The sequence below is a fragment of the Phalangium opilio genome, unplaced genomic scaffold, assembly GCF_054372755.1.
Source record: "Phalangium opilio isolate 3A_F unplaced genomic scaffold, DU_Popi_V2 ptg000045l_1, whole genome shotgun sequence".
Taxonomy (NCBI): Eukaryota; Metazoa; Arthropoda; class Arachnida; order Opiliones; family Phalangiidae; genus Phalangium; species Phalangium opilio.
This window is the reverse complement of record NW_028324168.1, coordinates 6,517,764-6,542,711: the sequence shown is the minus strand read 5'-3', so window position 1 is coordinate 6,542,711 and position 24,948 is coordinate 6,517,764. Positions and strand designations below refer to the sequence as shown.

Sequence of the window (24,948 nt, the reverse complement as noted above, 5' to 3'; positions counted from 1 at the left end):
AAAGTCTCGGCCGATGCACGCGCTAGAAGAAGGGGTTACACAACGACGTTACAAGCGGTAGAACACGAGAGAAAGAACGAAAAAAACTCCAAAGAAAGCCTAGAGAGGAAAAAGGGGGCCTTGGTCAGAAAAGCAAGAATTATATACGAGCGAGAAATGGAGGCGTACATCGTTCATCATTTGCCCCATTTTTTACGACTAGTTACGTACGTTCACTCTAAAGACGCAACACTAACCGAGGCTAGACCCTCCTGAGTTAGGCTTATTCACAGTGCAAACTTAACGTGAAAAACAATAGTTCATTTCATCCCAAATACGCAATAGTTCAAGAGTTAGGTATCAAAACAAATTTGACGCAAGGCTTAGCCTTCTTTCTGTAGTAAACTTAAAGAAAATGAACCATCTCTGAACTAAGTCGCGTTGCAATTAAGTACGTACTGGAAGATTTCTTCTTTTTGGCGGGATATGTGAGTACGTATATTTCAAAGGGTTAAGGACTAAGGAGGTTTTTTGGGGTAGCGTCCTGTCCAGAAATGAAAAGGCTACTCTAGAACGGCACGGTCGGTCCGTGGATAACTCTGGAGCTTGTTAGGGCATTAAGAAAGGGGGATGGGATGGGATAAATTAAGGTCATCAATACACGTCATTTTAAGGCTGACAGCTTTTTTATATATAACGCAACGCTTATCCTTTAAGAAGCGGCATTTCTCTCTCCAAGATGCAATTTTTCAAAGAAGGAATAAAAACTTGAGTAAATTGATTCGATCTTATATGGACTTGGGAAGAATATGCGCATATAAGAAGTAAAAAAAGATGGTTTTCATCACGAACGTCACGCAAGGTAAGTTTTAGCCTTCAGGTTAAGTGGATTTATATACAGGGTGTTTGTGATAAGTCAGCATTCCATAGATTAAGGGGGATGTTCTTAGGGAAATCGATTTTGAGTCGAAAATGTATTAAAGGGTATGAGAAGCTTCGTTTGAAAAACCTCTGATTTATATAGCAAAAGATAGAATTAATTACTGTGAATTCAGAAATATCAAGCTTTTAATTCTCCGATTTCTAGTTATTTGGCAATATGCATTTGAAAATGCTTCATATGAAATTATTTAAAATCCACTTTTTAAAAGTTTTTAAGAAAGGCTACAACGTTTTCTTGTTTTTGACGTCACACACGCGAGATGGTGCCACTCTCTCCGCTATCAAAGCATAGACAGAGCACGAGACGGGTATAGCTCGCGCTCGCGCTCCTTGTATAGGTTTGCCCGTGTGATGTCATAAACCAACCGAACAAGCTGACAAGACAAAATAATTTATATATCGAAGCTGAGTTTTCGTGATTTTCCAATGGATTTTAAAAATAGAAACTTTGGTTCAATTATATTAAAAACTTTATATTTTGAAAGTAGAGACTTGAAAGTGTAATATAATACCACTTTCGTGCTAAAATATGATATGAAATTGTAAATTCCCATACCCTTTAACTACTATCAGTATCTCCATTTTGTTTGACCTAAGGGACACTGTTTTTGAGTTAAGATTGCATCCAGAGTATTTTAGGGATGACCACTTAAATTTAATTAAGAAACTGATTTCTAGACAATGATTTTTAATTTAATTTAATTAAGGGGTCATCCCTAAAACAACTCTTGAAAATCATAACTCGAAAACAGTGTCCCTTAGGGTAAACAAAATGGAGATAGAAGTTAATACATTTTCGACTCAAAATTGATTTCCCAAAGAACATCCCCCTTAATTTATGGAATGCCGACTTATCAGAAACACCCTGTACATACAATGAAAAAAGGTCAGAGGTATTTCCGCCCACCTTATTTCGAATTCAATCGATTTAAGTAAAGTCAAACGTTTCAAAACCGAGCACTCTTACATAGCACAGTATTCTTTTAAACCAACTGTTATCCAATAAGAAAAAGGATTTAAAAACACAGTTAAAATCTTCCCGGAAATTAATTTAAATAAGTCCTCCCAGTTCCATTCCATGAAAACTCAAACCTAATCATTGAAAACATTTCCGTTGGTACATATTTCCTTAATTCAAACGGAAATTATTTCCGGAAGTAAAAAGTAACTCCCACACACAAAGTTTCAATCTTTCTTTTCCGGTACGCACTTCTCTCTCTTTGATAATATTAAAGATAATGAATAGGGGATTATGTCGTCCTGCAAGTCTCCAATTTTAGGTTATAAAAATAAATTCCTCATCAAATGGAATAATAATAATAATATAAAAAAGAAAACCCAATTTAACAGGGACCCGGACCCCCAAAATTACATTAAATGAAAAATTGAGTAGAAGAAATCGAAGATGAGATGATGTTAGAAATAGAGGAGAAAGAAAAAGACCACGGTCTCATTTTAGAGACACGCAAAAAGTCGATCTAAAAAATGGAAAAAATATATCACATCCATTCTCCAATGGAGGTTTCACTCCAAGAGATGGATTCCCGCAAAGAAGTCCTTTTTATCCAATCGCCTTTCCCTCCTTCATCCCTCCTCTCTTTCTATCTCCCTTAACTGATTGGATCGTTCAGACTAGAGATGAAAGTAACGCACCAAGGGTTAAAGGAAATCTATAGTAGACTCCTAGCTGTTACAAAGCTACAACGCAACTCTTGCAAACACAGTTAACAGATATTTTTCCAACCCTTTCTTTTATATAATTTAACCGAATTATATCGCCAGGGTTCATGAACCGAAGCTTCAAGCTGGGTTAAACAAAAACTTATTTTGGCCAATTTTAGAAACTCGAAATTAGAAATACAAACAGGTGATTTGACTGTCAACTAACTAAGGAAAGAGGTGATCAGAGACTCGCGTGCGTTCAGCGTACTCTTACATAACCAATCTCACTGGTAACTGCACTGAACGCTGGTTACTACAGTTAACCTACGGAAAAACAAGTGCAGTAATAATATTCTATATAGAGTTTACTGTAAATTAAAAACATTTAAACTATAGTACAGCAATTTATAAGAATACGTAACCGATTGAAAACCCTAAATCCTAACACAAACCAATTCATCAGGTCAGGAGACTGGACGAAACATAGCCGTTGAAAAAGGCCACCCCTCCCCCAATACCCCTTTAAGTATCATTTGCTTGCTTTCTAGCTTGGTATAATAAAACACAGTTAAAGAACGGGTCTGTCAGACCATGAGTAGATTAGGGATGGGCTACAATTTCTTTTTTCGTCTTACTGTTTGTCTCTTAAACAATCAATTCTACAAGAGAAAGTAAGATCCCCCTTTGATTTCTCTTTGGTATATTTTTTCTTCACAGTTTCATCCTCTTTTATCGTCAAGCCTTAACCCTAACGTTAGGGTTAGATGAGTAACGAAAAAAAGAAGTGTTTGCGGTTGTAACTCCATAGCAACCCCATGCATGCCCAGCAAATGGTTGGAAGAAGCTCATGTGCATTCTTAGATTTCTTTGGCCCATCATGGAGAATTTTGTTGGTTGTTTTTTTAACTTAACGTTTCTTTGATCAGGGACTTTGTTCTGATTCGCAATTGAAATATTTTGAGGGGTAGTAAAAACTTTCATTTGGTATTTCTCGATATTACTTTGTTGATATTATTGGTAAGAAGTATATTGAGTTTCGTGAGTTCAATTAGAATTGTCTATTGGGTATTTGGACGTGCCTACGTGGTTCGAATCGCCTTTTGGGAATTTTAGGCTTAGAGAGAAAAAGAATAAATAAATATCTGATACCAGAGAAAAAAATAGGAATATGAAATCTAAGGTTAAGAAAGTTAAGTTTTCGAATTTGATTTGTTACTAAAAACTAAAAAATTCTATGAGATTTCCCTGAACAATTTATTTCCCTTGACATTTACAAAATTTCCAGGTTTGTATGAACTCTGAAATAACAAAAAAAAACACACCATAAAAAAAATTTAATTTTGACAAACTTAAGGATGTTGACAGAACCATATTAAAAACGGAGTTAAGAAAAATAGTAAAAAAATTCATTAAATTCTTAAAAAAAAAAAAAACATACAGCCTAAACCCAAAGCGAAAACATAATAAAACGTTAAATCAATAGCTGGAAGCCCAAAAAAGCAAAACAAAATTTCAAAAAGGAAATTCTAACCTAAGAATGAAATATATTCTAGCATCCTATGTTGTAAACATGGCGACGTAAAATGTTAAATTCTCCCTGGAACACAATTCAAGGTACCGACTTCCCACGCACATAAGTCTACATTTAGATTTTTAAGTCGCTTTGCGCTTTGAAAAAAAAAAAAAAACAAGAAAAGGAATTGAAGCGTCTCAGTAGAAAGAAAAGACGAAGACGTAACACGAGAAGATAAAAATACTGTAAGACGTGAATCCGATTTTTGGGCTGTAATTCACGAAGGAATTTCATAGCGGGCATCGTAAAATAAAAATAGGACAAAGTTTCAACAACAACAAAAATAGTAGGCCAACCGAATATAGAGCTCAACAAATGTTGTCTAGCGCCCTCTACAAACACTATACATATATCTTAATCTTGTTTGATAACCTCAGAAGAAAAAGGACAAAACAAAAACACCATAAAAATTTATAAAGAGATTTTAGGCTTAAAAGTTCCAGTTGAATTTTAGACAGAAGCAAACACAAAGAAGACGAAAAGGGTTAAGAGATTCTAACCCTAAAATATCATACAAGGACCGACCGAGGCTTAAGAAAAATTTGACCTAATAGTTAGGCTTATCAACTTTTACTTTATAAAGAAGTAGAGGCTTTTAACAGGAGCGTTTTAAAAGTTAAATTAGACTTAGCGTAGTCTAGATTTTGACCTTTAAATTTCAACAGCTGTTTGCAATGAAACATAACGATAAATAATAAAATAGTTAAAAACAAAGCTCAAGGTCTGCACACATTAATCGGAAAAACACTTCGGCACGTGCGAGGAGGTAAATATAAATGTGAAATCGATTTTAATCACGTCACGTCACGTCACGTCTAGTATAAGAGAGCGTGACTTTTATCATCAAAATACGTGGTGGTATAATAAAACAAGAACCAATGAATTTTTCCGATAAAATAATACTTAAACCTAAGCCTTAATGATAAATTTAAATATAACAAAGGCTTAGGCAACAATGTTTCCATTTTTAATACGAGTCGATACCTAATGGTTTTTTTTTTCTTTCTTTAAATCTACAACTAACCTTGAACGGGAGGGACTATTTTGTGTCATAAGGCTTAAATGAGAATTTATAAACTACGATTTGATTGCAGATCCAGATGAGAAATCGACAAATCAGGAAAAGGCTATCCAGGAAATTGGGAAGGTTTTTTTATTTCTAAGGATTTTGTCAGTAGTCATGCATCAAAGAAGTTTAAAACGATTGCTTTTCTTTTGGCTTTTGGAAACGAAAAAGAGGGTGGGGGGGGCGCTTTGGAAAGACCAGAAAAGCAGGTAGTTCTAGAAGATGAAGATCTTCTTTAACCCTGCAGTAAAATACTGCCGATAAAGGGGAAAGAAATTGAGACATAGAATAAAAATAAAAAAGTGTGGGAGGGGGGCCTAAATCGAAAATTGCGGTTTCCCCTACCCATTCCAATCCCGGTTATCCTTTATTTCCGAGGAAAAATGAAACCCTGGATTTATCGTTTAAAAATAAACAGAAAAGTGTCGGGTTTAATAAAAAATTCCAATCAATTTTCATTGAGAGAAAAATAAATAAATATAAAAATATTAATTTCTGTCACGGAAAGTTCTACGGAAATATTGATAAACAAATCAACCGTTGAACGGCTATAGTCTTGGACCATTAAAGATTAAGTATTTTGGGGGAAAAGAAGAGATGCATATAAGTCATCCCCTCACAATTCCTTCCCAATCCCATATTCCGAACGCAGTTCTTTTCTTGATTCGATCTCAGGTTGTTTTTTTTTTTGTGCGCAGTAAGCAATTCGTCAAATCAGGAATTTCCTATTTTGCTTGAACCACTAGGAAATAGTTCATTTCACCTAAAATGACAGTAAGTGGAAAGTCAGTTCCTCTTTTACCTTTTTCTTATTCAGAGTTTATCTCCATCGAGATAAGACAGGGTCTAGAGCTTTGCAGGAATGCACGTAGTGTAATTTCAAGGTGAAATCAACCACGGAGACTCGAATAAATACCGGAGGTGTACTCCTGCATTCGATAACCAACTTTCCCAAAACTCCGGACCTATATCATAAGTTTACAAGATATGGTCATTCATAAGTTTGTCACTGGTAAACTTAGAAACTGGAGCTTGTAATTTTGAAGTGAGGGAGGTAGGTCACAGATTCGAGGTAAAGCGACGTCTGGTGAGGCGCTGCATATCAAAGGCTTAGTACAGACTAACTAGAAAGATGGAAGTCCTGCAAAATTAACCACCAAGTGTAGACTATCAATGCTCGCTTGTCGTTCTGTATCGAACTAGCATGAGATGTAAATCTCTAGCATTACGAACTTTTATAGTTGGCGTCATACTTATGGGGAACATATCTCATAAACTTATGCTTTATATATATATTTTAACGTTATGTTTTTCCTTCCTTCAGAGCAATGGTGTTTTTTCCTTATTCCTGATTTACTTTTCCTTTTTGAAGGAGGGGAAGGGGGAAGTACTGGGTTCTGTACTTCTTTTACTCCTTTTTGCATCGATGCCAAGTCGTACGTCATAAGAGCGGGGGCTTAGCGTAAGTTAGAGTGGATCCGGAGTACTCTGGGACTACGCCACTAGAATATTTCCAACTAGTAGAGGTCATAAATTAGGATCTAAAACATTCTTTTGCTGGCTGCATGCATACTGCCGCTGTAGTAGGATAACCAACCATTCTTTCTCCTTAACTTAACATCTAGGAAGCTTTTGCTATAGCTATAGCTGTCTAGATTCACAAGAAAAGTACAGAACTTGGGCCAAAAACACTAAGACTTTTTTAAGAAAAAGGCTTAGGAATGAAGTGAAAAACAAAAAAGGTACAGAATTTTCTGTGGGGTTTTTTTCAAGTCTGGAAGTTGGTTTTCTTAGCAAAAATTTATAGGCCTAACATCAATTCTCTTTGTTCCTTAGTTTAAACTTAGATCACAGATTGTTGGCTACATTTGTTTCATTTTAAATGTAGGTACGCTAACAGTGGTATTATTAAAAGGGGAAAACTAATTCGAAAGGTTTTGGTAAACTGGTCAGTATTATTTTAGAGAATAATTTGTATTTTTCTTAATACATCTATTAAAACAACTTCACCCAAAAAAGGGTTAAAATCTCATTATTTTGAAATGTAAGTTAAAGACGTTTCACGTTGCCCAATAAAGAAAGAGTTTTGTAAATGATTTCAAAAATGACCTGTCAAAAACAGATTTTTTTTGCGATTCATTTTTACAGCTCCCCCTCCCCCTAAAAAATCCCAAAGAAATTCCATTTTTTGAAGTGAACTTGATGAAAATAACCCTTTAAAACATTTTACAATGACAAAAGTATCAGGAAAAACGTAAGAATGTCAAAAACCGGCGCATGTTAAAGCGAGAACCGGTTTTCTAACTCCGGATCACCGGTTTTTAGTCAAACTTCGATTAAAACCGGTTTTGGATCCGTTTAAAAAAAACCTTATAACCGAAAAGCGGGTTTTTTTTAACGCAACTTAACATACCAAAAAGCAAAATAAAATAAAACCACCTAGAACATTAGCGGTAGATGAAGGCGTGAAGTTATTAAAACAAATCCAGTTTTTGTTTGAATTCAAGAATAATAACTAAAACACCTTGATGCATGGTGGAGGTACAGTTTTGATAACGCTGGATTAATATACTTCTTATAAGACCTTCCACTTTCTCTAAGAGATCGAAAGATACAGGCCACCGTCTCCATAAATCAAGTGAGAGTAAAACTCCTTTATCAAGCTAAGAATACAGCGCAGATAATCCTACAAACCGTTACGTGTCTAATCCATCATAGATAAAGCCTAACAACATACCAGCTTTGTATTCGTTCTAAACTAAAATTGAGATCGAAACCAAAAGCAAAAAAATAAAAATAAAACCCAGCTACAATCTTCAACCGTGTGGAAAACATTCCACAATTCCGTTCGCGAATAAACCATTAATAAAGATTAATGGGGATAAGTGGATATTTTTCTCAAAATGCTTAGACTTTCACGGTATTAAAGGGGTATTCACGAACACTTTCGGTTAAGTTTTTCAACCGAAAAATAAAAGGTTTTTTTTTCTTCTATTTTTTATTTAAGATCAAAATGTAATCCACTTATATAAAAAAACCTTTATAAATTTAGTTCCCCAAAAAAACACGATAATTTAACGTTAAGACTTGGTTTTCTGTATTACATACACAAAGCTCCATCCAAGACCTAACAAACAAAGTTAACCTTTGAACTTTAGCCTTAGTTTAAGGTTGGGACTTATCAGAGTTCAATTTTGTGAAAATACGCTTATTTTATAAATGTATTTAATTTTTAATACAAGTTACTTTCGCGTTTCATTTTTCCTCGTAAAATTTAGTTTAGTTTATAAATAATAATGAACAAACATTCAGGCATTTCTCGCTAACCTTTGACCTTTTGAAGAAAAAAACTAAAACAATTTAAAGGAAGGGTCCACGTTATAGAATAATATAGGTACATAGTTTAAGTCCCCTAAGGTCTATATAACATTTTGCAATTTAAAATATTCTAAGCTAATATTAGGGAATCAAATCAGCGGAATTTCCCTAGACCAAGAAGCAAGGTTTGACGTTGCTATTTGCGAATATTTTCAAAACCAATAGAGAAATATAAAAATTTATTTCACTCCTAAAAAACCTAAATTCGAATATAATCAAAAACCAACTTCGTAAGTTCGTACACACCCAAATATAATAACCCTTTCCAAAACTGAAAACCAATACCAAGCCTGCAAAACTGACGTCTGACGCTATCTTGCATAACCTATTTTAAAATAAGGAGGGGGGGCATGCATAAAAGAATTTTCTCGAATGATCACAATCCTCAACAAACCTACGACAATAAATTCTAGTGACTTCTCGTATTAAAACTACTTAAGGGACCAGCCCCTAAATCTTTTCCTAAAACTTCTCTCTCTCGCTGTTCACCGACTTTGACTTTTGTCTCGTTTCAGTGATTTTCTCTTATCAGAGAGCAATTTCGCGAAACGTTATTACGCTAGAAAAGAGTGCACCCACCCACCTTATATCCCCACATATATACATATATAAAATAAAATTTTAGAGAGCGATAAAAATTCATATCACCCATTTTGGCGCGCGCCTTGGATATATCATTAAATTTCTCCCTACTTCAAGAAAGGTACACTGAGGAGAGTAGAGAGAGAAGTGCCGCGGGACCAAATTTTGACAGTTAAAAATAGCAGCTGTTGGATGGCATTTAGATAAAATTACATTACCCTCTTTACCCTTTTCAAAAAGTTGAAAGAGAGGATATTACATGGCACACCTGGGGATTTTTTATTTTATTATTATTTTATATTTTTTGCGCTTGTGCTGGAGCACGTGGGAGTATAGACTTCTGCACGAGGTTCTGATGCAGTTATTTCATATTTTACTATATAGATGGCACTATACTTTAAATTAAGCTATTAATCTTATTTAAATTAATTATAATCCCAATTAACCCAAGTCTCCTTGCATTTCTGAAAACTAGGATCTAATATATTTATTTCATACTTAAATTAAGCGATAAATCTTAGTTAAATTAATTAAAACGCAATTAACCTAAATCCCCTGACATTTATTAATTAATTAGTTAATGAATTACAGATACGAAAACGATATCAGTATATTTACGGCTGGCTTCAGAAAATTTAGATACTTCAGATTTTCACTGAAGGCGCCATAGCTACAGTTCAAATTAAACCCAAATTATTGATAAAATTAATTATCAATCATTCAATTAACCTAATTCTCCTTGCATTTGTTAATTAGTAAATTATAGATAAGATTTATCAGTAAATTTATATCTATTTCAGCGCGAATTTATGATAGTTAATAACGGTAAAGGCCGGGTAGTTTACGTTTACAACCCTTTCTTTGATACACCAGCGCAAAAACCGGTATAACACGACCATCAATTATTAAAACCTTTTCCGTGCCTTAATCAGCATTCAGTAAAACACTAAGAGGCGGAAACGTCGAAACATTTAAATTCTGACATGAATAATTAAGTCTGAAATGCAGGCAAATAAACAACCAATATCAAGAAAAAATAAAATGAAAATGAAATCCGAGAAGAACTTTAAAGAGAATTTTGTTTTAGTATAAACTTTGAAGTGTATGAAACCTTTTAGCGCCGACATTGAATATTCATTAGATAATTTAATTGATTCACTAGGGAATAAACAGAGTTGCGGAAATTTGGGGCAAAAGGGGTCGCGCTTTGCCATGCACTATTGATCCATGGACGGACGCGAATTTCTCTCGAGTTCTAAGCACATAACATTCGCAAAAGCAAAATCACGCTTTCTACTATAGATTATACAGGGTGTTTTTAAAACGTCTGTAAACAATTAAGGGCAGTGTTCTTTTTGGAAAATTTCAAGTAGAAAATGTTCCATGACACTTCGTCCTAAGGGACACCATTTTGAATCGCAGAAACACCCTGTACAGTTTTAGTTTTCGTTTGAAAACAATACACAGAGGCAGAGATACGTATATACACTTCAATAGCTAAATAATTTCCTTCAAAAAGGGGGTTTTAAGTACCAACAAACTATTTACGGATGAATTAACCAAGCTAGACAAAAGGCTTAGGTTATAACAATTTTAGTATAAAGCTTATAAAACTGAACTTCGTAACAAAGCCCATATAATCTAGAAAATTAGTGGCTTTTGCTCGTTGCGGTTAATTGGATTAAAAATAACCATCCCAAGGCCTAATTAATTTTGCACTATTACAATATAAAATATATTTGACCCAAAACAGCTGAAATTGTTAAGCCTGGTCAAATATCAATTCAAGGATTTCAGAAAGCCTTAATTATTAAACTGAGTCTGCGCTCCCTGACCCGAAGTCCCGAACACTTAGTTCCGAGTAAATTGTTAAGCCTAATCATTATTTAAAACAGATTTACTAAGCCAAATTCATATTTGAGTTAAGTCTAATACAGGCCTAATTTTGAGACCGGAATTTAAAAAAAAGTTCTAATCTTCCAAAGAAAAACAAAATTCAAACAGAACAACATAATTTGATTAAACTAATTTAATTAAACAGATGGCATAACACCAAAACTATATTTTTGGTCTATTAATTCGAGTTGGGCCTATTCAAGGAGAGTCCTAAATGCAACCAAGGTAGAGAGAGAGAGAAAGAGAGAAAAGATGAAAGAAAAACAATTTAGGGTACCGTTAATCACATTTAAGAGAAATAAGGTCATATCTGGTGTATGTATGGCTGAGACAGAACGCATTAGGCATAGCGAAAACCATTATTTTCCGCCAGCCAGAGCGCGGCATACCCTTAATGTTGAGAGTCATAAGGCGGGTTTGGGCCCCAGTCCCCCAGAAGTATACCCCCCGTCAACAACTGGGGCCTTGATATCCCTTTCAGGCACCCTAGGGACAGATATATCCTGGCAAATCCCAAACTATTAGGCCTAGTTTTCATTTATTATAGAAAGAAAGAACAAGAAAAAAAATAACCCTTTCTAATATAGCATGGTGCGATTTCCGCAATGGAGAATGTAGATTCCGCTAAGAACAATATCTAATATAACCAGCACCATAAATCGCCTTCCTAGTAATTACACAAGCAAGGTTCGTATAACTTCTGGAAAACCGATCTCCTAGACTTTCCAGGTTTTTTCCCCCTGATATTTACAGGTGCAAGGACACCTTGTAACTGCCTAAAAAATATAAATTTCCCTTAGTTTTTCCAGAATTTCACTAAAAAAAAGTATGAACTCCCGAGTTTTCCCCTTAAAGTATGAATTTCCCAGAGTTTTCCCTGAATTTCACTAAAAAGTATATATTTCGCAGAGTTTTCCCTGAATTTCACTAAAAAAGTATATATTTCGCAGAGTTTTCCCTGAATTTCACTAAAAAAGTATATATTTCGCAGAGTTTTCCCTGAATTTCACTAAAAAAGTATATATTTCGCAGAGTTTTCCCTGAATTTCACTAAAAAAGTATATATTTCGCAGAGTTTTCCCTGAATTTCACTAAAAAAGTATATATTTCGCAGAGTTTTCCCTGAATTTCACTAAAAAAGTATATATTTCGCAGAGTTTTCCCTGAATTTCACTAAAAAAGTATATATTTCGCAGAGTTTTCCCTGAATTTCACTAAAAAAGTATATATTTCGCAGAGTTTTCCCTGAATTTCACTAAAAAAAGTATATATTTCCCTGAGTTTTCCCAGAATTCCACTATAAAAAGTATAAGTTTCCCCAATTTTCCCTGCACACAACAATATAATTATTTGACATGCATTTCCAGGTTCTCCAGGTTCGTATGAACCCTGACAAGGAACTTTTCCGCAAACCGAAAAAAAAAATCCGCAAAACTTCTCCGCCAATGAAAACTATCCTATACTTCATTTAGCCGCGAAATCCCCGTTGAAAGCCCCAAATACACGGATTTAGCTTTATTTATATATATAAATCTATATAAAAAACAACACCCAATAATGTCCTAAGCACGTAAAAACCTCTTATACCCAAAGCCTAATAGAGTACAAAGAAAAAACAGCAGCAAAAACAGAATGGATTATTTATAGAGAGCATCATATATTTAGATTGAACGTTGCCTAGATTTTATTTGGGTCAACAGGGTAATTTGAGCCCTTTTGCACCAGCAAAAGGGATAAAGCTAAGCCTTGGTCTTCTTAAGAAAATTCATTATCCCCAGCTAGCTGACCGGTATTGTTTAGATTTTGGCAGTCTCGTGGAAAGGGCCAGCCTTTCATATTTCAAGAGTAGAATTCGTAATTACATTTTCCATAAGTTCATAAGATATGTACCATAATAAGTTTGTCACTGGTTACCGAGAGCTTGTGACGTAGGTCAAAGCTACGCCTGGTGAGGCGCTATATGTCAAAGGCTTAGTACAGACTAAATAGGAAGATGGAAGTCCTGCAAAAACCGAGTGCACGAGAGCTTGTGACGTAGGTCATAAAGCTACGCCTGGTACATGAGGCGCTGTCAAAGGCTTAGTACAGACTAAATAGAAAGATGGAAGTCCTGCAAAAACCGAGTGTAGCCAATCAATTCTCGCTTAGCTCGAGCTGTAAGTCTCTAGTTAGCGTCATACTTATGAGGAACATATCTTATAAACTTATGATTTTTCTATATAAACCAGCACGCCTCCACTATCCCCTCCCCTTCCCCTAGAACACAAAAGCAGTTAATGAGCACCTTACACAAGCACGTACCGAAGGTTTTAATGGTTTTCCTACACTGTTTACGATAATTAGGCCTACTCTACTTTACCGTCGCTGTGGTTAAAGGTTTCGATCAAGAAGGCCATAGAGCAGTAAGTACCGCCGCTTCGGAACAGCGAGCTATAGTCTTCAGCCAACCAACTCAGGAATGTCTAATTAGACTAAAAGCAAAGTATATATAAACAAGACTTGATGAAGCGAAAATTCTCGGAGCCGTGTTTTCCCAAATGAAGTTATTGCTTTATTCATTTGGATGGAAAATAATAATTGCATTTTGTTTTGCATTATTTTATAGATAAATTATCCCTTTTCGAGCATGATTTGTCTTAATTAATTGAAAGCCTTAATTGAAGAACTTTTTGACTCAATTAGATGAGTCAACTTGAGTTGAGCGAACTAATTGGGTCGTATGAACAAAAGTTTAACGGTCAAATTAAAAATTGATCACTGACCAATTCTTGCTGACTCAATATTTTGAATCATATAGTTGAGTAAAAAGTTGTATAGTCTGATCTGAAAAGGCCTTAAGTTTGGAAATTAGGGGCTTTAAGAGGTTTATCTAAGTAGGACGCAAAAACAGCTGTAATTTCATATGCTAGACACGTTCTACTGGCAAACTGCAACACTGCATACCAGCGTATAGATTGTTATCTGTAAATAACCTTGCTCGAGCGCCGAACATGCTCAAAACTCCATTAAAATTTTAAGTACAATGCAAGGTAAGAAGCCTTGCTTGAACCGCATTCCTCCATAAACCCAGGAAACCTTAACCCTAACCTTAATATTGGGTTACACTCAGGCTGGACATAATCAAGTTCAGTTACATCATCACGAAGGGCTGGCTATAGTCTGGCCATACCAGACATGAAAATTCAAAATAAACCGCACCCAAAATGAATGAACCCATAACAAACAGCCCCCCCTCTCTCTTTCAACCCACCCTTCTTGCGTTGAACGCAACTCCCCCCAGCAATACCCAAAGTCCACTAACCCTAAACCAAGGCCTAGGACAAAAAGATTGTTGCAGCTGGCTTCCTAGATCATTATAAGTACAAGACTTATAAAAGGAAACTGGGACCGGTAATGGGTTATGTTTCACCCATATCAAGCAGGATGTGTCGCGATTTAGTAGGGGTCTAAGACCAGCAGCCAAGGGTTAAGTTAAGCTAAGCTAGAAAAGGTGGGCGTCTGAACACGTTGCACGCGAGGAATTTCTTTCCATTACGTCAACACGTTGCGTAAGTACAATTTTCGACGTACCATATTCCATACTCTATCATTATATCATAAGGTCCGGAGCCAACCAAGACTTGCCAAAAAAAGGGGCTTCAATATAAGAATCATACAAGACGTTTGTTACATGAAGTAAAACGCTGTTCTTTCCGACTTCCAAAGCATTACTGTAATATATTATTCCCTAATACGTGTTTTACTTCAAACAATGGACGTCATGGTACAGGAAGACGTGGATAATATGCGGGGCAAAGCCTTTTGCTCTTTGGATAAGCACGGCGAAGAGAGAAGGCGAAAAAGCATCTGGTGTTTTCACACCATCAAAGGATACCCGGAGACATGGGTATATACAGTTTTTTGTGTGTAGGAGCTAGTCCATTCCCCGCAGCTTCCAAACCAATAACTTCCACCACCATTACGTACAAACCCCCGAGGGAAACGTAATACCGGTAAAGAAACGGATAGGCTTGTTCGCTTATAACACAAAGGTGTACAAAACGTTACCCGCATTTAAGTACAATAGAAGTATACCGAGTAGTAAATGGTCATTCGAGAACGCCGAGCCGATTGGATTGGTCTATTTGTGTCATTTTGATGATGGAGTTGATGTTTTATATCAAGGTTTATTTTGGGTAAGCTTTTGGGACAATGAGTTTGACCTATAGGCTATACGTCAGGTCAGGTCAATAGGTCAGGTCATACTTAATAAAACTGAGTTTGGTTCGATATAACATTAAGCCTCGCGCTGTCAATATGAGGACCTGTTTAACAATCCTGGACAAATTGACCTATAGGTCAGGTCATACTTCATAAAACTGAGTTTGGTTAGATATAACATTACCCCTTACGTCAATATGGGGACATCTTTAACAATCCTGGACAAATTGACCTATTACCATGAAAACCGTTCCAGACTTTTCTCAAAATATATAAATCTACACCTCATTTCTCAGGTAACAACTCATCTTAGCGTATAAATATAAATAAACTTCATTTTCAAGTTTCAAACTTTGTCGATAAAGGGGTAAAGAGCAGTAAAAAAAAAGGTACTAACCCGCAGTCGCGTCATAAGAAAACTTCCCTAGTTGATAGAGACGAAAAAGAAAAAAAACGCGACTATTTCTGAAAAAGGTCGCTAAGGTGAAGGTTCATATGGTACGGTCCGTTAAGCGGGGGGAAGGGGGAGGGGGCAGCAAATAACGAGCATATATACCCTGCAAAGCAACTAACTCCCTTTATTGAGCTAGCCAAGTCCGACAGTCCGTTTGGACTCCTTTGGGATACGGTCTTCTCCGATAAAAGGAAGAGCATAGAGATAGAGAGAGAGAAGGAAAAGTTTAAGAGATGGAAAAATCCATGGATGGCCATACGTGACGCTGTGATGAGGGCAAAACTAGAAAATCTAAAGAGCAAAAGGGGAAGATGCTGCAGCATAAAGGGGTTAGGGGATGAGGATGAGGGATCAGAGATGGAAGATGCTGCGGAGAGAGAAACGCAGAGAGAAGTCTTTAAACAAGGATTCCGATTCGACTCCGACGGGGGGATTATTTCTCACCGATAAACTTTGCTATCGTCGGCAGGATACGTATACTGAGTTTTAAAAATAAGATAAAAAGAAAGAACGGGTAGTATATTGAGGGGATCAGCCTTGGGCGTTTCGAGATGATGGAGAAACTTTCCATCCATTCATTCATTCATTCCGTGGAAAGAACGAGTTAAGTTCGTACTAAGTAAGCATGGTGATATTTTGGGTCAGCTAATTTTAAAAAATAATTTTAATTAATGTTTGAACAATATTTTAAATTATAATACAGTATTCACAAAACTTTTAAGTAAATAAAGGAGAATTTTTCCAAAAACAAACTAATTCGGAAAAGAATAAATGGAAAGATATACAGGGTGCTACACAAAAGGGTTAGTACAGTGGCTTCTATGAACGATCTTGAGTACTTATCAGAAACACCCTGTTGTATACAAGCCTGTAATTTTTAATAGACGATGATCAATTAACTTTAATTCTCTTAAGCCTTGGTTTACGCTGTCAAATTCCTAAGCACATATAGTTTAAGTTCATCAACCTCCTCCAACCCTTTTTTGGTTTTGAAAATGTCCCCTTCTGACGTATGCAGTCTTAGCCCTGGCCTTCACCATGCCCTTTTTTCTCTGAAGTAATTTTTTTTCTTCACCCAAGCACTAAGAAGAATGGTGGCATCATCTTACACGTTTGCCCTTCCATTTATTTTAATGTCACGTTCGATGTCACCTCCTTTTCCCCAACCAACCTTGTCTTATATCACTCTGCAGGACCGGTGGTAAATTCTGTCTCTGGCAATCCCTTTCCCTAGCTTTTCTTTTATTTTATTTTATTCAAGGAGATATTCTTGGCAATGAAACACGACTGGGGTTAAAAAACCGCTCAATTAAAAAGCTACACGGTCTTAAAGAGTTCTCTAAAGAATGCGCTAAACCCCGGCCCGTTTTACCTTAGGACTACTCTAAATGCGCCGGATCAGCTTTTCCTCATGATGATATCTAGAGAAAACAAGCGAGCCCCGAACCCTTTTTATACCTATAAGCCTTTGTAACTTTTAATATTAGTGAAATTTACTGAAATTATAATTGATAAAAGTTTGCGTTTGAAGGGGTCATATCATTATTATTTACAGAAATTAAAATTGGTTAAAGTTTGCGCTTCAAGGGGTCATATCATTATTATTTACAGAAATTAAAATTGGTAAAAGTTTGCGTTTCAAGGGGTCATATCATTATTATTTACAGAAATTAAAATTGGTAAAAGTTTGCGTTTCAAGGGGTCATATCATTATTATTTACAGAAATTAAAATTGGTAAAAGTTTGCGCTTCAAGGGTCATATCATTATTATTTACAGAAATTATAATTGATAAAAGTTTGCGTTTCAAGGGGTCATATCATTATTATTTACAGAAATTAAAATTGGTAAAAGTTTGCGCTTCAAGGGGTCATACGATTAGGAGCTAAGATACACTGCAGGAGGCCAGGCTATTTGGTGGACAAAGTGTAGTACCTACCACTTTTGTGGACTCTTGCAGTGTAAATGGTACGAACCATCCTACTCTGAATTCAAACTATGCACACGGTATGATACACTGTATGGAATTTTATTTATTCCTATACCTCTACTGGATTCAGTAGAGAATCCTCGGGCCACACTCCTGAGTCCTTTCCAACCCTCTTCCAACTAACTTGACATTATATAAGCTACATCAGAAATTTCCTTTTCTCACGCAAACTCATCTCTTTAACAGTTTAAATTTGGTAATATATACCCCCCCCCCAAAAGGTATATAGAAGTCTCTGATAAAGTTTTCATCAAGATATAAGGTAGATGTACAGAATAAAAAAGATGAAGAAAAAAAATTTGAATATTAAATTTTAAAAAGGCTTAAAACAATTCGTGGGGACACGAAGAAATTTCCCTCCATCATTTTCCCTCATCCTGCTCTTCTTTTGGGAAAGAGAGGGGAGAAGAAAAAAGATAACCCTCTCAAAATTCTAAGCCTGAAAGAGTGAAATTCATCACTAGAGAGTAGCCTAGCGTACCGTGCATTACGGACGGAAAAGGATGAAGCTAAAAATAGATTTTAGGAGAGATAATTTTTTTTCCTGGAAATCTATAAGAGATTTTTATAAAATCAAATAGCATGGAAGAGATAGATCCGTCCAAGGGTCAACCTGATCTCTGCCACGCTGTCGAAGGATCTATTTACAGAAATCTGAGAATTTCCTGGAAATCCAATTAAATAAAAAATCCCAAAGGACTCAATTCAAATTAAATTAGCTCATCGCACGTGCCGTTGAAATTTTATCCCCCCTACTAGGCCTACACAAAACTAATTATTCAACTTTAATTAACAGTATAAAACTAACCATAATTTTTTCTTTAACTAAATATTTAATTTTAAGCTCATCGCACGTGCTGTTGAAATCTTATTCCCCCTAGGCCTACTACACAATAAAACTAATTATTCAAACTTTAATTAACAGTATAAACTAACCACTATTTTTTCTTTAACTAAATATTTAATTTAATTCTCTTAATTTTTGAATCCGAGTCAAAATCGAAGCAGTACGCAGTGGGAGGAGCTATCTAAGAGGGCCTTCATGTCGGCGTGATCAGACATAAGGCGAGGGTAGTTTTAATTAAAGGAGAGAACAGAAAGTTCACGTTCTTTAACGGGAGAAGTGAAATAATGATTTTTACCAGGTGTTCTTCCCTTTAAATTGGTAAGGGCTCAATTCCATATGAAATATTGCCGCCGCGACTTTAATTAAATCTCTTGTCCATTATCGGTGACCCTAATCTTATCATTTGCTTGTAAATTCTTTTTCTTTGTTTACTTTAATAGGAGGGAGGGGCAAAACAGCCGCGAGAAACAATTCTCCCATATTTTAGGTGTTTATTTATACTACCATTTTTGCTTTTTCTAAAGCTAAGAGTTAACGAACCGTAAGGGTTTTAGAAACTTCTAAATAGGTTAGGTAGTTCCCGCGTGTTTCCTAAACACAGAAAAAGGAAAATAATATTTTAACCCTTTCTCTCTCTCTTACCTCAATGGGGGGGGGGGTTCGTGACGTTTTTTCGTTCTAGACTTAAATGATCAATATATAAGTATACAGGTAGAGTTAGTCTGATATCAAAAGTGGAGCAATGTTCTTCAAGGAGAAATCGAACGCATACGCCTACGTATAGAGCTATAACCATGTTATTTCACCGTTGTCTATGGTCCCTGACGTCATTGGTATTCAAAAATTAAATTAAGTTTCACGCGTCACGTGACCTTGGACAATGGTAGACTTTAAGCTGTGCATCGCGTTTAATTCGGAGAAATGGTATTCGGAATATAAATGAACTTTCGAGTGTTTTCCCTGACTTACGTTTAAGCATTCAAATACCCGTACGCTTTCAAAGTCAAACACATGTCAACACACGTTAGGCCTACGCTTTTTTGTTTACGCTACACTTACCTAAACACGTACGCGTTTACAAAAAGCAAACGTGTAGATTTATTTAGAATACGCGATGAAATGCAAAATCAAAATTATACTACGAAGAAGAAATTAGCCTTATTCCTGATCAGCGCCACTAGGCTAGTGGCGAATTTTCGAACTATTAACTGACCATAGCCAATCAGAGGGCGCCAAAAACGGAAAGAAATTCTTTTTTACATTTCTGCTTGTTTTTACGAGTTAGCGGGCAAAAATCGTCGGTAAACGAGTTTTACGCGTGATTATTTCGTCCTAGAAGAGAAAACATCTTTGAAATGTCTGCTTTAAGGTATTTTTCACGATTAAAAACGATTTCAAATGACTGAAAATAAACTTTCGCCTTTAAAAACAGGAAAAAAGCAAGTTAACACGTTAAGCCTTGGCTCCATATTGACAGTTGAGTTGTCACAGTTTCGACCATGGACATTAGAATACTATAATGGTTTCGAGAAGTGGTTGAGCAGAGAAAGTAAAAGAAAGCTCGTATTTTTTCTCATTCAAACAAGACGGTGAAATTTAATCCTCAAATTTAGTTAAGAAATGTCAAAAAGAAACGCCGAAGAGAGTGTGAGGCCTAAGAAGCGAAGTGGACTTGTTGCTTCAACGTGTTTCGCTGAAGAATCTTCGAGGCGCTTATTCTGTATATGTAAGCAACCAAAGGACGTTACGCAAAAGATGTTACAATGTGGGACGTGCTTGGAATGGTATCATCCAAAATGCGTAAATTTAGAGGAAGAAGTACGACTTAATTTAATGCAAGATGAATGGTTATGTCAAGCATGTATTGATGTAATGGCGGTTAATCCAAATATGTCAAAAGAAGGTAGGGCAATAAATACGCCTAAAAGGTAATTGGTCAATTGATTATGCAGTTTTTTAATTAGGTTTGCTTAGACTTCAAGGCCGAGTAACGCCTAAGAATGGTTGGGGTAAAAAATTAGAGCTGACCGACTTGTCTGATGGTATAGCGGAAACTCATGCTACAACAAAGCGTGAGCAAAAGCAAGGGTTCATGCTTTATAAAGAGGACAAGATTTTAGGCATTGAATCAAATCTTCAAGGTTTGTATATAAAATAAAATGTGAAGTAATTTACCATAAATAATACTTACACATGCTTGTTTATATACATTGTTTTCAGGCTAGGAGGGTTCATACCATTTACAGGAGACCAGGCTACTCCGAGGAAAAAGTAGTCTGCACTTTTCTTCTACATGTAACCTTGTGCCAATGATATGAACCCTTCTAGCGCCAATGATATGAACCCTTCTAGCGCCAATGATATGAACCCTTCTAGCCTGAAAATATTTAGCCCCAAAATTATGAATAATGTATATAACACGATTTTCTGATTTAGGAAACTTGCTTTACTTCCGTGCAACTTGTGATGCTGATAGAAGACCAACTTCTTATAACTTATTTAGTTGTTTCGTTATTGATGAAGAGCCCAATAGACTCAAATGGATATCATGCTCATGCCCAGCCGGAACCAATGGTGATTGTAAACATTCTATCGCGTTACTTTATCAGTTACTGAACTGCGTAAGGGCAGGAGAAGAAACATTACCTCTACGAGGTGTTTGTACAACCCGCCTTCAAATGTGGCATGTGAAAAAACCAAGAACTGACGAACCTCTATTGTTCAATGATTTAGAAATAGTGAAACACGATCCCACAAAGCAAAAAAAGGGTACTTTGGGAAGTCAGATTTCCACTTTCAATGTTATGCCGGCTGACGCTAAGCCATTATCAAGAGAAAAATTAACAAATTTTGTAAAACTTTTCGAACAAATGAACATAAATTTACCGGTTATTGGCACCATTAAGTCAAATGGGTGCGTGCCAGTTCAACCAAGAATAAATCAAAACGGAAATATAATTGACAAACTGTGGGAGTGGATTGGGAAAACCGGTGAAAGGGAAAGGAACGCTAGTGTTTGCAACTTAACAGAAAACGAAGTCAAGGTTTTAAAGAGTATAGAAGTTGATTTGGCTGTTGCTAAATACATTGAGATTAAAACTCGCTTGCAAAGCAAGTCTCTTTATTGGCATAAACAAAGAAGTCACAGACTAACGGCGTCTATGTTTGGCACATTCGCAAAAATGAGAGAAACTACGGATGCGGTGAAAACCTTTTTGCAAAAGAGATCATTTGTTAAGGCCAAATCATTAGATCATGGGATAAGGCATGAATCAGAAGCGTTTGCATTATTTCTAGAAAAAATCCAAACTCAACAAAACACATCAGTAGGTTTGGTTGTAAACCCACAGTTCAGTTTCCTAGGTGCCAGCCCAGATCGTCTAGTAAGCATAGAAGATCAGCTCTACATTGTCGAAATTAAGTGCCCATACGCAATCTTCAAAAATAAGGAATGCATAAGGGACAAAGCGATTGCTGGGGATTTTTATCTTTTTGTGAACAATGAGACGAATGAAATTGAATTGCGCAAAACGTCTGATGTCTACCACCAGATTCAAGGCCAGCTCTTGATATGCAACCTTCCAGTGTGTTTTCTTGTTGTTTATGTGCCACCGGAGGACATGGAAATACTGCTCATAGAGAGAGATAACAACTTCATCAACCAGGAGTTATTTCCTAAACTTACCAGCAAATATTTTATGACTCTCTTACCCTATTTTGCAATAGAATTATTTAATAAGCCTTCCACAACCTCTAAGTGATGGTTGGTGTTATGTGTTTGTTATATCTTTAAGTCGGAGACAATTACAACCCGTCAAGCTAATTCAAACTCTTGACAGTCAAGTTAGATTCACTATCTACAGTTGCAATGTGGATATTGAGAAGCTAGGAGCATTTGTATTCCGTTTGAAATATTCAAGCGCGAATTTTTGATATATTGATCCTATGAACAAAATAAATCTTTTCTGGTTATAAAATACTTCTTTAATGACTGTTTATATCAACTTTGTCAACATATTAAAAGGTTTAGCATATGGGAGCTCTGTTTTGACATTATTTTGTACATTAAATATAATTTTTAAGCTATGACATTTTTTTCTTCATTTATTAGTCCACATTCGCTACTAAATGTCCTGTGAAGTTTGACAAATAGCTACAAACAATGTAAATTTTCTGAAGCATTGGTGCCAAGGTTAATGGAATGTCTCGTTTTAATATTTTGAACTCTCTAATCCTACCAATAGCTCTTTCAATGTGAATTCTGGCCACAGCAACGCTACGACTCTCAGACAGTTCAGTTGAAGTGAACTGGTCCCGTTGCCTAAGAAACTCGGGAATGATTAACTTAATTTTCTTTGCAGCTAGCTCTTTAGCAATGTCAAATCCACGGTCTGCCATTATAGCATCGCCTTCTTCTAGCATGTCTAGAACACCACAATGAAGTATTAACTTTTTATCAGATGTTCTTCCAGCGTAAAGATTAGAACAGTATGTAATATGTCCCGCGCCAGCTATTCCAATAAGAGCTTTCGCTGTGTTGCTGTGTTTATACGCACTGAACTATGGGGCGCCAAACCGGACAAAATTCGTACATATTAGTGATATATATCAGTCGAACTCTGATATATATTAGTTGAAATCTGATATATATTAGTCGAAAAGTGATATATTTTAGTCGAAAAGTGATATATTTTAGTCGAAAAGTGATATATTTTAGTCGAAAAGTGATGTATATTAGACGAAAAGTGATATATATATATATTAGTCGAAATCTGATATATATTAGTCGAAATCTGATATATATTAGTCGAAATCTGATATATATTAGTCGAAATCTGATATATATTAGTCGAAATCTGATATATATTAGTCGAAACCTGATATATATTAGTCGAAACCTGATATATATTAGTCGAAACCTGATATATATTAGTCGAAACCTGATATATATTAGTCGAAACCTGATATATATTAGTCGAAACCTGATATATATTAGTCGAAATCTGATATATATTAGTCGAAATCTGATATATATTAGTCGAAATCTGATATATATTAGTCGAAATCTGATATATATTAGTCGAAATCTGATATATATTAGTCGAAACCTGATATATATTAGTCGAAACCTGATATATATTAGTCGAAACCTGATATATATTAGTCGAAACCTGATATATATTAGTCGAAATCTGATATATATTAGTCGAAATCTGATATATATTAGTCGAAATCTGATATATATTAGTCGAAATCTGATATATATTAGTCGAAATCTGATATATATTAGTCGAAATCTGATATATATTATTGTTTGGAGGATTAGCAAAAACTAATGCACTGTGCATGAAACATTGCACAGTGATAAATAAGGGTATTTCTAATTAATTCAAGATTAGAGCCCACCTCAAACTCATCTGTGACATTTGTGACAAGCTTTTAAAAGTCCCCTAACGACATATACTGTATATTTGAATTCTGAAATTTATGAAGTTCCCTAAACTTCGTTGCAGAGCGAAAGGCGGACGGTCCAGTCGGGACTCGCTAGCGATAACATACGCAATTTATGCAGTCTTAAAGGATATTATATGTTTTTAAAACAATGGAACTGATTAAAATATAGAGAACGTACACAATTTTGGTTTTAACACTTAAAATAGACAACGTTAAATGCAATTTAAGAAGCGCTATTTGAATATTTTTCTTTTTAATTTATTGCGTTCTTAAAATTATTTTACACACCCTCCAAATTTTCAAAGTGCGGTGCAAGGTAAATTTGCTTTTACACATTTGCATTTACCATGTCAACCTTTTAGGCACCCACATTTAACTATTTCCCGACAAGCTTCTGCCGCTGGTGGCATTGTCAACCATTTTGGTTGCCATTCTACCGTACTATGAAGTTGTGCCAGTTTAGTCCGGCTGCTTTACCAATGTTCATACGTAATTACAAATCTCTTTATAGTTGGTAGAAATTCTTTAACGACTATTTTAGAAGGACTTCTGAATTTGGTTTGTAAAGCATGAGTTAGTTCATAGAATGCTTTGCAAGTTGACCATGCGGTTTTCTCTCCTTTTGCGTTAAAATGTGATGGGGAATGAGAGAGAGAGAGAGGATGACTGGCACCGCGTAGTTACAACCATAGATATAGTAAAACTATAAAGGGTCTAGATCCACTTCGCTGGCTTAGGCTTAACGAAAAAACGCGGAAGGGGCAACGAGCAGACAGCCACTATTTTCTGGGGGTAGCCGTATAAAACGCCATCTATCGGGAACTTTCGAAACTAAATTAAGGGATGAGCTTAGAGTAGTGGCACTCTATGTTAACCGCCTATAGGGCATAATAAGTCAAACCCTCGGAGATGCCATTACTCCATTT

The 24,948-nt window shown here is 35.8% G+C and overlaps 2 protein-coding genes across 7 annotated transcripts in view; one reads left to right on the top strand and one right to left on the bottom strand.

Moving 5' to 3' along the window:
- Window positions 1-24,948, bottom strand: part of kcc (solute carrier family 12 member kcc) — a 173,277-nt gene that overhangs the window by 15,453 nt on the left and 132,876 nt on the right. The gene's annotated exons all lie outside the window — the stretch shown is intronic.
- Window positions 19,742-22,657, top strand: LOC149677144 (uncharacterized). 2 transcript variants are annotated; one of them, XM_089838159.1, is made up of 5 exons: window positions 19,742-19,937; window positions 20,001-20,117; window positions 20,182-20,471; window positions 20,533-20,709; window positions 21,005-22,657. In XM_089838159.1, exons 3-5 carry the CDS (start codon window positions 20,189-20,191, stop codon window positions 22,327-22,329), a joined length of 1,785 nt encoding a protein of 594 aa, XP_089694285.1. In that variant the 5' UTR covers window positions 19,742-19,937; window positions 20,001-20,117; window positions 20,182-20,188; the 3' UTR covers window positions 22,330-22,657. The 2 variants fall into 2 exon arrangements, with proteins under 2 accessions (XP_089694285.1, XP_089694286.1); XM_089838160.1 differs by having other exon boundaries at window positions 19,742-20,117.